The sequence below is a fragment of the Vipera ursinii genome (genome assembly GCF_947247035.1).
Source record: "Vipera ursinii genome assembly, chromosome: 1".
NCBI lineage: Eukaryota > Metazoa > Chordata > Lepidosauria > Squamata > Viperidae > Vipera > Vipera ursinii.
In genome coordinates, this window is record NC_139512.1 from 242,593,481 (window position 1) to 242,607,820 (window position 14,340).

At 37.9% G+C, this 14,340-nt stretch overlaps 1 protein-coding gene across 2 annotated transcripts; it reads right to left on the reverse strand.

Annotated features, from left to right (window-relative positions):
- Positions 1–822: 822 nt before the first annotated feature.
- On the reverse strand, positions 823–12,100 carry SRSF12 (serine and arginine rich splicing factor 12). 2 transcript variants are annotated; one of them, XR_014493785.1, is made up of 6 exons: positions 11,864–12,100; positions 6,682–6,786; positions 4,845–4,948; positions 4,493–4,634; positions 3,527–3,882; positions 823–1,364 (listed from the first exon to the last, which is right to left on the reverse strand). XR_014493785.1 is itself a non-coding variant. In XM_083373713.1 (5 exons), the coding sequence occupies exons 1-5, from the start codon at positions 11,926–11,928 to the stop codon at positions 3,594–3,596; spliced, it is 705 nt and encodes a 234-aa protein (XP_083229839.1). In that variant the 5' UTR covers positions 11,929–12,100; the 3' UTR covers positions 1,516–3,593. The 2 variants fall into 2 exon arrangements, 1 of the variants encoding a protein (XP_083229839.1); XM_083373713.1 differs by lacking the exon at positions 823–1,364 and having other exon boundaries at positions 1,516–3,882.
- Between the last annotated feature and the right edge of the window lie 2,240 nt (positions 12,101–14,340).

Genomic DNA, 14,340 nt, shown 5'->3' on the forward strand with positions numbered 1-14,340 from the left:
AGGAGAACATCAAGAGGATGAAGATGCACAGATAGACGAGAAGGGTACAGGAGGAGTTCAAGCTGCAACTCTTTTGGATGATCTTAGAGAACAGAGGGTGACGCGTGCTGCCTTAAAACGTTCAAAAAAGAAAAAAAAATAAGACCAGTAGAAATCTATGGAACTTCCACAAAATATTTATAGTTAAGTGGTAGTAGTGTTTTTTAAAAAAAGGGAAAAAAAAAAAGTTTTGGGATGCTATGTATGGTAATAGATTTTTTTTTTTTTAAATTTGGAATTAATGGACAACTTACTACAGAGGAAGAGGAAGAAAGTTTTGTGGGTTAATGTGGGTTAATTTGTGTAAGAACTATTTATTAATGTGCAAATGAGAATATGTTAAGGTAATAGTGAATTGTGGAAGAACATAGATGGGAATGATGCTAGTTTTCTTTTATTTTAGTTTTTTATATATATTTAGTATTATTAAGGATTGGTTTACTATATACAAGCTAGAGAGTGATGGATTTTAGAGTTTATAATTGTTAGTATATGATTGTTTATGATTGCCTTTTAGATATATACCTTGTATTTTGCTCTGGGAAGTCGGGGGGGGGGGGAGGGGGGAGGAGGGGAAGTGGAGGGGGGGGGTAGGGGAGGGAGGAGGGGGAGGGGGAGGGGGGGAGATAGGGGGGAGGTAGGGAGGGGAGGAGGGAGGGGGAAGGGGGTTTTTTTTAAAGGAAAATTGTATTTTATAAAACTTTTCAATAAAAAAAAAATGACCAAAGTTAACCAATAATAAAGCAAGTTATCAGACGTCTGGTTTGCCAATTAGATGATCATATTTTTACTGTTACACCTGTTTAATAAGCAGCAACAGAATAACTCCCAATCCAAATTATGCTGCTGAAATAAACTCTGGGATAATCAGAAGATGCGTTCATACGTAAGGATTTTGAACTCTGCTAATTCCAAGTGCATGTCTGCTGTACCAAACTGCTCAGTTCTGAAATAACAGTTGTTTCCATTCCATCCATGCATCATCTTGGAGGCAGATGTGGAAAGAAAATGGTTGTAACGTTCCTGACAATGCAAGAAAGCTTGGGGGAATGTCTCTAGTGCAGGGGTAGGCAACCTTGGCTCTTTTATGAGTTGTGGACTTCAGCTCCCAGAATTCTGGCTCAGGAATTCTGGGAGTTGAAGTCCACGACTCAGAAAGGAGCCAAGGTTGCCTACCCCTGCAGTCTAGTGTAACTGCCCTTCATGACAGCATTAATCTTCAAAATCTAACACTCACAATAGGAAGAGCATTGCAGAATTTCCCTTATATGGCACCGGTCCTTTCAAGCAACCTGAGACCATAAGAATTATGTTGGTTGTGGTTCCTGTAATGCAAAAGAAAAGTCAGTCTGATTCTACTGCAAGCAATTTACAAGGTTCTGAAAGCAAACACATTTTTTAAAAAGCGAAGAAGAAAACTGCATATATTTTATTGAAATACCTTAAGTTATGAAATAACAATGATACTCCCAACACTTGCTCATGAAATGTAGTTTTACTGCCACTACAATTATTTTAATACAATGCAGTGCTTGTACCATGTAACAGACATCAGTTACTATACATTTAAAAAAACAAATAAGCTTCCAAACATTACTACACAATGCACAGTATCGTATATTGTAAAATACAAAATTTTTTAGAATACCCTCTCTTACTTGAGTTAAACACGCTAATAATGACTTTATACTGAGTCGCTTAACTGTTAAATCATAGTACAGGCTTAGAATTTAAAATGCTTGTTGGTGTCATCTATACTGATCACCTACTACAATGATATTTTGAAAATATAGATGTGATAGATTTTACACAACAAATGTAAGAGTTTCACAAAAACATTTAACCGCACATGAAAATCATGTGCTTAACAACTTATATTACAATAACCCCAAATTATATTTCTAATTATCTCCTTTTAAAAAAATCTGCTTAACTAATCTGTTTTCCGTAAGCATTAATTTCAAATTAATCATTATGTGATCATTATTCATGTTGCAGAGCAAAAGACTGCTGAACGAGAGCAAAAGCTGTTTCCACTAAATAGCAGTATGTAATGGAAAAAATGAACTGTACCAGTTCAGTCTGCAGATGGAAATTACATTATGAAATTTATATTTTGTTTTAAGCTCTTTACAGAAGAGACAGCCTATCCAGGAATAAAAAATCTAGACTTGGCATTTCACTGCCAAGCTCTTTTTCTATTTGCAGGCAAATTATTTTATTATTAATCAAATGGGGAAAGTTTCAAAGTAGAACATATCAAGCACTACAAGTCATTCTAGCACTTCATTTGCACTAGAGTTCTCGTACACCTTTTCACATGCCACATTCAATCTAGAAATCCAATGTTCAACCATATTTTATCATTTAAGGAAAAATAATGATTTCCTGAAATTCACCTCCATTTGACCACCAAAGTGAGATCTAATGCAATGCAATGTTACAACGCATTCATCTAAATTCATATTTTTAGTCCAGAGAATTGCATTTTAATTGTATTATTCTTTTCAAATGAAGGTCTGAAGTGATATTGCAAGATCTAATCATAGTTTTAACTATGAAATTAAGACAAATGCTAGACTTCTACCTTATGTGATACATGTATCTTCATGTTATACAAGTATCTCCCTTTACACTGTTAACATGCTTCTCTAATTTGAAACATAGACAAGGTTTAATTTAAAGGCGCTTTACAACCACTTCAGTTGCAGTGCCTTCCTATCAATTATTGTTTCTTAAAACATACTTGTCTGAAGAATATACATGAATGGTTGTCCTCAAATAAAATTTAGGTATCACCAAGAAGGCACCAAACAGGACCAATTAAATAAGGGCAACAGCAGTGAAATCATTGCCATAAACAATATAAAAAAACAAATTATTGGAACATTTAATCCTATTCCAAGGGCAGATCTGCCATTCAAGCATTGAATTGCATGCAATTTTACTTTGATTTTTACTCACTTCCACATGCTCATCTCCTCCTACATTTAAATCTTGCTTGGAAATCTCGGGGGGAGGGGGGAATGCGTTGCATAGGTGGAAAGGAAAATCTGATCCATTAGCATATCCATATTTCTGGCAGACTGACATAACTGTACTGCAATACCTACTGAAGTAAGTAGAAATGGGTAGAGAAAGGCCTTCCCTTCCAACTCCACTACAAAGCACCGGACAGACCTGTGTGCACCCTTAAGCCAGTACAAAGTTACAGTAGCATAAATTTCTTGCTGTTCCAAGGATTTGGAAGAAAGGTCCAAAGACAATTATGTCCAAAAAGGAAAATGATGTAAGAGTAGAGCATAATGCTAACTTACACCAATAGAGTGAGCTTAGGTTCAAACTGTATTGGACTCTTAAGTTAAGAGAAACTAATCTAGGCTAAATAAATGTTTTTCTTTAATGTTAGCAAATTTTAAAGAGTTCTGCTTATTAAAATATGGACCAAAGGAACATAGCAAGATCTCTCATTAATCAATTATCTTACATTTCAGTTACATTTTGGAGAAATGTTGTTCTTAGTTGTGCTCATAAAAAAATGTTAGAAAAACAGATTAATCTTCTTCAGATACCGACTGGTTACTATTTCTCTGATAGAAACTTCTAGAGCGAGAACTGGAGTTGGCATGTTTCCGCGGAGATTTAGATAATGATCTGGTAACCGAGGCTGAGCGCTTTGGATGTGACCGCGACTTTGTCCTTGAAGTAGAACGTCTTCGGTGGGAGCTGGATGGCGATTTCTCAGCATATTTTGAACACCTCTGCATTGATTTTGACCGTGATCTTCCTCTAGAGGTAGAATTTCTTTGAGGTGAGATAGATCGTCTTGGTGAGCTGGAATGCCTTGGAAGAGATTTTGAGCGAGACTTAGATTGACTATAAGAATGTCGTCTACGTCTTGACCTGCAAATCATCCACAGTATTAGATCTTTATTTGATCCAAACAATTTAAAATAATCCCAGAAAGTGAATGTGGATGGACCTTCCTTAGATAACATGCCTAAACTGTTTAGCCTTCTGCTGAAATCATTCCGAATTGTATTTTGTAGATCTTGGGTGTACATTTTGTACCTTGCAACTGCAACAAGAATATAACTGCTAAGAGACAGCATGCAAAGCAAAGATAAGTGCTTCAAAGTTATAAAACATAAAAATTTGTAGACAGGTCTACATTGTAGATTAACTCTAATCTCTAGTCCCAAATGTTCAAATTATTTTTTACGGAGCCAGATTTACTGAACCTATACATATAAGAGATGTCATTATTCATTATTTATGGTATTTCTATGCCATTCTACTCCAAAATGATTTTGAACAGCACTTCCTTTCCCTCATTGGTTATCATCCTTGTCATTATATTCTCTTGAAGCAGTTTATGCAACCGAATCATAATAAACTCCCTAATTTATAAAGTTGCATTTTTTTAAACTGGTTGATATTTAAATTATCTTACTCTTTAAAGCTGTCAGAGTGTCTTCTACTCCAGCCCCATGATGAACTTCGGCTACGTGTCCTCCTTCGGCTACGGCTTCTTGATCTTCTATAATCCACTGGAGAACACTGGCGACGTTCTTTTGACTTCATCTGACCTGGGGCTGAAAATTAAAACAAAAACTGGGCAAATGCAAGGAAACAGAATCATCTTACATTGTTAGCATGCTATTACTTTTACATTTTAATAAACTGTCCCTCTACATTGTGAGCATCATGATTTTTGTGCTTGTATCATTCTAAACAATATGAAAATCTACTTTCTTAAATAAATATTTGCAGAATAAGTAAGTGATGTGTTTATTTTCACTTACTTTTGCGATCCCCTTGTGCAAACTGTATTTCAATTTGTCGGCCACATACCCACTTTCTATTGAGGTTATAAAGAGCATCTTCTGCATCACGAACATCTTCAAACATGACTGTCTGTTAAGGACACTTTAAACATGCACAAAGCAAAACATTGTATCATACATCATAGACCGTGCACTCAAATATTTCTAAAATAAATCATCTTATTTTTATATTCTACATAAAACTTAACTGTTGTATATCCTATGTAGTCTCTTAATTATACCAACATTTCATCAAGGCATATGCTAAGAAATATGCAAAGTGTGAAGGGAAGACCACGTCCCCATTCAGGTAAAAGGACCAATGGCCACAATTCACTTCCAGGGGTTCACTAAATGTTTCAAAACACTACTGGCTTTGCATTCTATCAAGGTCAAGCATCTAGCAGGGTCCCAGGATAGATAGAAGATATCATTACCTTACCATGTAATCATTCTAATTTTGCACAGGCATGCAAAAGTTAGTACGTAGATTTTATTTGCTAGCATTATCTATTACAAGGTTGGTGGGTATTTTGTGTGGGACTTCAAAATCCTGGCCAGCTGTGTTTGGAAATGTAAATCTCCCTTCACACTTTGTCTATATTCAGACATCACAGACTTAATTATTTTAATGATGGCTTGCTGAGTGAATCATAGTGGCTGGATTTACATAACATTGGCCAAAAGTAAACAAATGCAATAAATCAACATCTGAAACTAGTTAAAAGCAGCAATGGAAGACAAATATAGCTGGTGTGTTGCAAAATATGAAGCATCTCAATGTCACACACAAAACAAAGACTGAATACATTTTAAATCCAAAAATCTTTGAGCACTGAAACGAATACAAAATTCCTGTACAGGCTAACTTCACTTCATTTCAATGGCATATCTGTAACAAATCTGCTTCTTCTTTTATATGAATGCCAAAAGTCCTGACAGCAAGGAATTCTCTGAATAATTGAAGCCCTAATATTTGTAGTGCATCTCTGAATAGGTGCGCATATAGTTAGAATACGCACCTTACAATAAGGACCTTCATTAGCATCTAATGGATAACCACAGTTTAGAATTTGAAAATATAGTTCAATATTAATCTGCCATTTGCTTTCATAATCATCTGACTTCCTTTTCGTTTTGCTGTTTTTTTAAATTCTTTTACAACAAATAAAATTTGATGATATAAAAACTGCTAGATAATCAAAACAAGCACTATTGCATTTATATCTATTTTGTTAGGGAATAAATTAATAGAAAAACCAACAAATATTTGTATACAATTATTCTGTATTAAGAAAACAGTATTTAAAACTAGAACAGTTATAAACAAACAAATTCTTGACTTGAAATTTAAGAGTTTTGAGCGATAAGATACAAAAGGAAACTTTGGCAGTTACCTCCATGTCACTTGATCTTGACCGTTACTCTTTTGGGCTTGCTAGATGGACTTGACAAGGGCCGTAGGACCAACCAAATCAGACTTGGCTTTGACTTTGGAACTCGTGCAAATGTCGGAAAGCCGAAGCCTTAACTTGGTGTTGTGGCTTTGTCTTTTTCCTTGAAAAAGGACTTCCCCTCTTCCAGTTTTCTTTTTATCTTTTTCCACCCTCCCTCTTTATTCCTTGAAGCTTGAACTTTAAGGTGTCTTTTGGCTTGCCTGCTTGGACTCTATCTAACCGGGTTCATTCAAACTTTGGGGTGCTTGCCAGCCACTGTGGACTGCTTTACATTTTCTGAGACAAAGAAATAAATACATTAAGTTAGGATGCAATAACAACAATGCACCGCAATAACAATACAATGAAATAAAGGATATTGTATATAAGCAAATCCTCGCGGGCGTCTTGTGTAGAAGTCAAGCGGAATGTATACGTCTACTACAGGGCCATATCGACCAAATTCACGGCGCAAATCCTCAGGCCTGAAGTGTTTTAGAAATAAGGCAAAAAAAACATGAGTGTGTCTATATAATGGCACCTGGTACCCAGGAAATGTTTCTATATTTAAAAATATTAAAGAAATATTTTCTATAATCCTAAGACTTTTTTTGTGGTATTAATTCAAACTTTAACCACTATGCCTATTTGGGGAAATCAAAACTGGCAAATATTGAGTACTTTCAAATATATGACTATTATATTAAGCAAAAACAGACAGGAACCTTTAAAACTTCCCTTTACCTTTATTTTTCTAATAATGAACAATTTTTATTTGTGTTCTTTATTTGAACAGTGATACAATTTAGGCAGCTAAACGCATGACAAAAAGGCCTCAAACAAGAACATCTCAAAGTTTTTCTCCCTTCCGGAAACTGCTGTTATACATTGTCCTCTTTTCAAATCCAAGGAGAGTACAATTTAGCCTGGTCAGGACTTATGAAAGTGAGAACACTATGCGAAAGTAAAGGCAGACCTTTCTCTCTCATAAATATAGTGGTAGCTGAAAATGCAGTCTACAATTAAACTGATTCAGGAAAGAGAAAATGAAAATTTCTGTACGCAGTAAAAAAATGTGGTGTAGTGATGATTTTGAAAAGGGTCACAAGAACTCATAAAAATGATCATGCACTACAGTGAATTGAATCAATGGGGATCAGAGAAACATTACATCTACTGAGGGACGTATACCAGACATGTCAAATTCGCAACGTCACGTGATATCGTGCAATGTATCGGGAGAGTTTTGCCATTGCCGGCAATGAGGTGGACACAACTTCTGCATGATGCGTCCGGCCCACGGGCCAGCAGTTTAACACTCCTGACCTATACTAATTAGTAATTAAGAACTGCATTTCGACAATACATTATACTATATATTGTAAAATACTAACCTTAACTAGGTTACTTATAAACATAATAGCTGCAGTACAGGACAAATATTAAGATGTTAGATTAACACTAGGAAAAACCAGGTTAAACTTCCACCTTCAGCTTTGAATCTAAACTCAGATTCTAGTTATTCAGCTGAATCTAACGCACATCCAAAAATTGAAACAGAGAATTATGTATGTATGTATGTATGCATGCATGCATACATGCATGGGCTACTTTGAGATTGTGGAGAAAAGGCTGGATGTAACACATATAAAAAAATTGCACTATGTGTGAACTTTGTTCTTTTGGTACGGGTGGGGTCAGAGTTGGTCTAACCCAGGGGTCTTCAAACTTGGCCCTTTTATGACTTGTGGACTTCAACTCCCAGAATTCTTCAGCCAGCGTGCCTGGCTGAGGAATTCTGGGAGTTGAAGTCTACAAGTCATAAAAGGGCCAAGTTGGAAAATCCCTGGTCTAACCTATTTGATTAAGTCCAATAAACATGTGGTAGGAGCTCAGAAAATGATTAATTCAATATCCACAAAATCTATGTTATGAAAATGGAATCATGGGGTAACTGCTGTAACTTGGTTAAATTTTGTTTCTATGATTTCTGATTATACAACTAAATAACTAGGTATTTATACAAATGTCTGATAGGCTGGACAGAATAATCATTGAATCATTAGCTAAAAAAATTATTTGGACACTTGTCAGAGAATGAATCAGCTGCAAATAAACAAAAATCCTATTATAAACAAGGGAATTGTCTCACTTCTTTATCAAAAATTAAAAGAAATTCCACTCTGGTAAGAACAAAGCCTTTGCATTTAAAAATAAAATAAAAATGCTATCTCTCCAAACTGAAGGAAATCCCTACAAGCCTGGATTTAAACAAACTGATCTGAATTTACATGAGTCTCATTCTGCTATATGTATGCTCAGTTAGTGCATAAACAGTTGTGTATTTGATTCATTGCTTCTTGTTTAAGTATAACAACCAATAAATAAAGATGGAGTATCTGAGCATCAAAGTACATATTTCAAAAACATAATTAGCAGCTACATGGGTGTGTGTGTGTGTGTGTGAAAAGAATGGTGGTACAGATCCATATTAGAATCTTAGCAAGCAAATTTTAAATGTTTAAACAGCCACGAACCTAATTAGTTTGCCTTGTCCAAAATTAATCTGTTTGTTTCAATAGAGCATTTCTTGATTATGTATGTTGCTTTGGCAAAAGGGCCAATCTACACTGCAATTGTATCATAATTTAAATAATAAAAGTACTTTCCCCACTGCATAGCTATGAGCCAAATTGAATTCTCCCCAAATTTTTGGTGAACAAAGAAGAAACTCATTAACTGCTTATTGCATCTTTAAATAAATAGTTTAATTGTGAAATTTCCCATTAAAAAAGGAGGAATTTGATCATTTTTTTTTGAAAGAGAAATCACAGAAAGACCCTTCCCTACACAGGCAGAATATGAGGCCTTGCATCCTAAATTCCTTTGAGAGTGTCTCTCCTCTAATATTCTGGTAGAAAGGGGATATAACATAGTAATGAAAGTGATCATATTCACTGTCCTTGTGGTTTTTCATTCCATCTTTTTCCTACAAAAATCTTGCTGCAGAAAGAAACCTGCTAGATCAACAACAGGTAAGGTTGTTGATCTAACAACATCCTTGGTTTTTCCATCAGTGGGAGTTTCCACAGCATCATTTGTTTGTACGCAGGCAACCTATAATTTACGGATCCATTACAATGAAAACAAATTCAATGAAATTGTCAGAGAAGTTTCCTACTCCCAAATAAATGACCAAGACCCTTTCCCTATAGTACCTAAACTCTAACACAAACCTGGTGTGGAAGCATCCTTCTTCTATCAGATCTCCAGATGTTGCCCTCATCCATGAGTGAGATAAACCTAAGTTACTCTTGGCTGTGATGCTGAAGGAATGTTTTTTCCTCCTGCTCTAATACCATCATGGCCAGTTTTATCACTCATTACCTAACTATTACATTAAAGGTAATTCAGGGAGTTACAGGAGTTCAGGTGTTGAGATCAATTCAGGAGTTGAAACAGAGGTTATAAAGACAGGATATGATTTAGCAATTGTAACAGCAGATTTCATAGGGATGTAGTTTTCTGTTAACGCAAAGATAAAAGGATAGTAGTTCAAAGGTGGATAAAGAACTACACAAACACATTCTAGTTCCATTCACAAAATATTGTTTTATATTTGTACTCAGATGTGTGCAGTATTTAGATATGAACAAAGGTGCTTCAAATCAGAAGTGAGTACACTCTTTATTTCTTGATAGTTCCTAAAAACAGCCACAGTAGCAGTGCGCGCTCAGGAAAATATTATATGAATTCAAGAGGCTTTCAGAAGCAGCAGGATAGGCTGCCCTGTTACCATCTCTCAAAAGTATTAAACATATTGTGCAAGATTGCCCAAGATATGCATTCTCTGATTCCCTAGAAGATCTGCACCAAGAAACGCCAGAGGTGATCGCATGGGTAGCTGAACTGGACATCCAATTATAAGGCTACTGCCATACTGCATTGAAGTTTTATATATAATTACATGGATTGTGTATGTTTACTGCTCTCATGTTATCATACGCTAAGTAATAATAATATCATCTCCTAATTTAAAACACTTATTATCCTGAGTTTACACATCTACCAATAAGCCCAGGAAAACGTTTGCATCCTTTAAAGATAGGATAACTATAAAAACTTTTAGATAATGATCTCCTACGTGAAAAAAATGTTTAAATAGATTTACTATATTCATTTTCAAAATGATAAATCTAAGGAGGTAAACAGTCTCAGCCCTGATTATATTTGGGTGAAGGACAACTTGGTAATCTCAGGGCTGAAGACTAGAATGGGGAATAAATCTCTCTCTCTCTCTCTCTCTCTCTCTCTCTCTCTCTCACACACACACAGAGAGAGAGAGAGAGAGAGAGAGAGAGAGAGAGAGAGAGAGAGAGAGAGAGAGAGAGAGAGAGAAGGCAATAACAAATAATGTTAATACTGTCAAAAAAATTTGGCGTGGAGCCAAATTCAATTTGAGGACATCTTTAGCATGTATATTAAAAACGGTAACTGATAATGTTAATTTAACCAGGGAACTGAAATTGAAAATTAATCTATATGATTCTGATGAAACACAGAAAACATTTTATATCTACTAGAAGTTAAGATGAGGGCAAAAATCTTATCATTTAACATGATAAGTGCTAGTTATTTTCAAGACACAGGAAGAATTTCAGCACTTCCAAATTATTATCTTCACATCTCAAAATTGATAGAACTTACCTTGTATTTTAAAAAATTACAGAAGCCTAATTCCCATTTGCATCATTAAGTTATCTGAGTTTCAATTAAACCTCAGGCCTGGGGGTAATAACTATCAAAAGAAAGGGAAGGTGAGATTGAATCCACAGAATTATATACTTGGCCTGTTTACATTTCACTGAAAGCACATTGGGAAGACATAAAAATCTACGAAAGTCTCCCCAAATCTTGGGACCAACGTGTTGGGGCATGCAGCTAAGATTCCCCCAGAGAACCATACTGCTATGGTGATACAAAAGCAAGTTAGTCTTCCTCATAGGAATTAATTCCATTTGTTGCCCCCTCAGAGCAAAGGCATGGGGGAAGACTTGAAATTGTGTGTTTGGGGGGGGGGGGGAGAATCCTGCTCTTACTTCTTAATCCTCTGGAGAGGCTTCATTTTTTCCTCCCCCTAAAGTCGCACTTTTCAAATAGTGCATTCTAGGACTTTTTAACACGCAAGAACATTTTGAAAAAAATTAGCAAGGAAATGAACAACGTTCTCCCTGGGATAGGCCCCAGAGGCCTTGAGAAGCAAATCTTCGCCCAGTAGGTTAATATTTGGTGCAGGTACTAAATGCACAGACGTCGGGGGGGGTGGTATTAAAACAAATAAAACCTCCTCGAAAATGGTGATGCTTTTTCCCCCACCCCTAACCCGGGCCGCGAGCGGCCCGGGTTAGGGGTGGGGGAGAAAGCCTCACCATTTTCGAGGAGGTTTTATTTTGGGGCCCTGCTCCCAAAAGGGAAGCGACTTGCACCGCTCTTCCGAAAGGCCCGCCGCGCTCCCGCAGCCGCTCCCTAATAGCTACAGGCCGCCTCCCTCCAATCTCTCACCTAGTGGCGTCCGCCACGTTCCTGACGAAGAGCGAGGTGTTGGGAGGCCGCGTATAGCGGGACATGGCGGTCGGCGGCCTGGGATTTCCCCTCGGGAACAGACCAGCGGCGAGACGAGCAAGACGAGCTCGAGATGGAGGAGGAAGAGGAGGCGGCGGCGGTTGCGGCAGAAAAAGGCGGGATGGAGACGGCGAGCGGCGCCGCGGCGGCCACAGCGAACAGAGAGGCCTGAAACACTCGGCGAGGGGGGCGGGAACAATGGCGGAGGTGGAGAGAGAAAAGGGCCGCGCACAGTCTCCTCCTACAGGTCGCGGCCTCGCTAGACACCGCGGGAGTCGTCCCGGGAACTGGTGGTGGGGACGGGAGGGGATTGGATTTCCGAAGGGGCTGGGGGCTTCAAAACCACCGGAGGGTCTCACGCAGCTGGGAAACCTATCAGGCTAAGTCGAGTTCTGGCATCTTTAGAGGCAGCCAGGCACCTCGGGTCCTTGCAAGGGTTCCCTCCCTCCTGCGATTTATTTCATTCTAGCAGCATAAAATGGGAACTCTTCAATGATAAAGGCTACTGAAATAAACAGCAATTCATCCGTATGTGGAGAGCAAGAAGAGCAAATTTATTATTTATTTAGCATTACACCTCCCTGCCCCAAGATTCTGGACTGTTTACAAGCATTAAAAAAAAAAATAACCTGCTAAGAAGTCCAATAAAATAGCATACCTCAAACCACCCACTATCTCCAGCCCATAAAATGAAATTCCAACTAAATATAGTCCACCATCACCAGTAAATTTCAAAACAAAATTGTCTTTCTTGCCTTGAAGAAAAAACAAAAAGCAAAGGGTCAAATGCATCCCTGGTGACAAGATGTATCAAACTGGTAGGTCTTCCATGAGAAAACGGCATTTCAGTTTACATCCTCATCTCTTGAGGCATTAGAAACAGAAGTTTTATAGGTGATGCTATAGGATGGGCAGAATGCATCTGAAGCAGATACCAAGTTAAGTGGAAACTGAACTGTGTAGGGCTTTTTAGGTTAAACCTACTACAAATAGAAACCTATTGATAACTAATAAAGCAGCCAAAGTAGCAGTTATTATAGTAGTAGTGTCTCTCCCCTATCAGAAATTTGGCTACTGCTTTTTATGCCAATTGAAAGTGCCAAATTATCCATTAAAGGCAACCCCACTTAACACACATTACAGTAGTCTAAAGTGAGGATAAAGTCACTGTCACCAAGGCTTTACAGTTAAGGAAGGCCTGAAATAATGGTCTAAGGCGGTGTTTCTCAGCCTTGGCAACCTGAAGATGCGTTGACTTCAACTCCCAGAATATCCACATCAATAACCCACTAAAAACAGATTTAATTTCATGGCCCAGTGCTTGGAGAATAGGCTATGTTTTTAATATCTTAAATTGGGCCAGACTCCAAATTATATAAATCTTACTCCAATGTATATTAGTGTTTTTAACATCTTAAATTGGACCTTGCTCCAATTTATATAAACCTTACTCCAGTGGGCTTCTCAGTAAGGTTTATATAAATCTCAGGGACCAATTTAAGCATTAATTAATATATTGACAGCACTGATATTAGAGGCTGAAGAGAAAGAAGCCTAAAGAGGGATGGGTTACAAGTCCTCTTTAGTACCCTTTTATTTGAATGAAGCATGATTGATAGGGTTAACTACACTGAATGGGATAGTTCATATGAGTATTGGAATTTATAATGAGGGATGGAAAGGAAGAGGTCAATCTTTCTTTACAATAGATTTATTTATTTATTTATTTATTTATTTATTTATTTATTTTTATATACCGCCCTTCTCCCGAGGGACTCGGGGCGGTGTACAGAGTAAGGTAGGTATACAGTTGAACAATAGTAAAAACAATAGTAAAAAACAACTGAGACCCCAAGAGCTATCAGGCCAGGCCGGCCTGCTGGAACAGGTAAGTTTTTAAGTCGCGCCGGAAGGTGCGCAGGTCGGGGGCCGTCTGGATTTCGGTAGGCAAGCAGTTCCAGAGGGTTGGCGCACCCACTGAGAATGCCCTCCCCCTGGGGGCCACCACCCGACATTCTTTGAGCGGTGGCACCCTGAGGAGGCCCTCTCTGTGGGAGCGCACAGGACAGAGGGGCGTTGACGTTGGCAGAAGGTGCTCCCGTAGGTAGTCCGGACCCATGCCATGTAGGACTTTGTATGTCATTGTTAGCACCTTGAATTTCACTCGGAAGGCAACCGGAAGCCAGTGCAGCTCACGGAGGAGAGGTGTGATATGGGAGTATCGGGAGGCCCCCAAAAGTGTTCGTGCAGCTGCACTCTGCACCAGTTGAAGCTTCCGAGTGGCTCTCAAGGGCAGCCCCATGTAGAGAGCGTTACAGTAGTCAAGGATGCTCTGGATTAAACAATATCACCCCTTTGACACAGCCCAAATCAGATTCCACAAGAAAACTAGAATTAATTGAGATAATCACAACCTT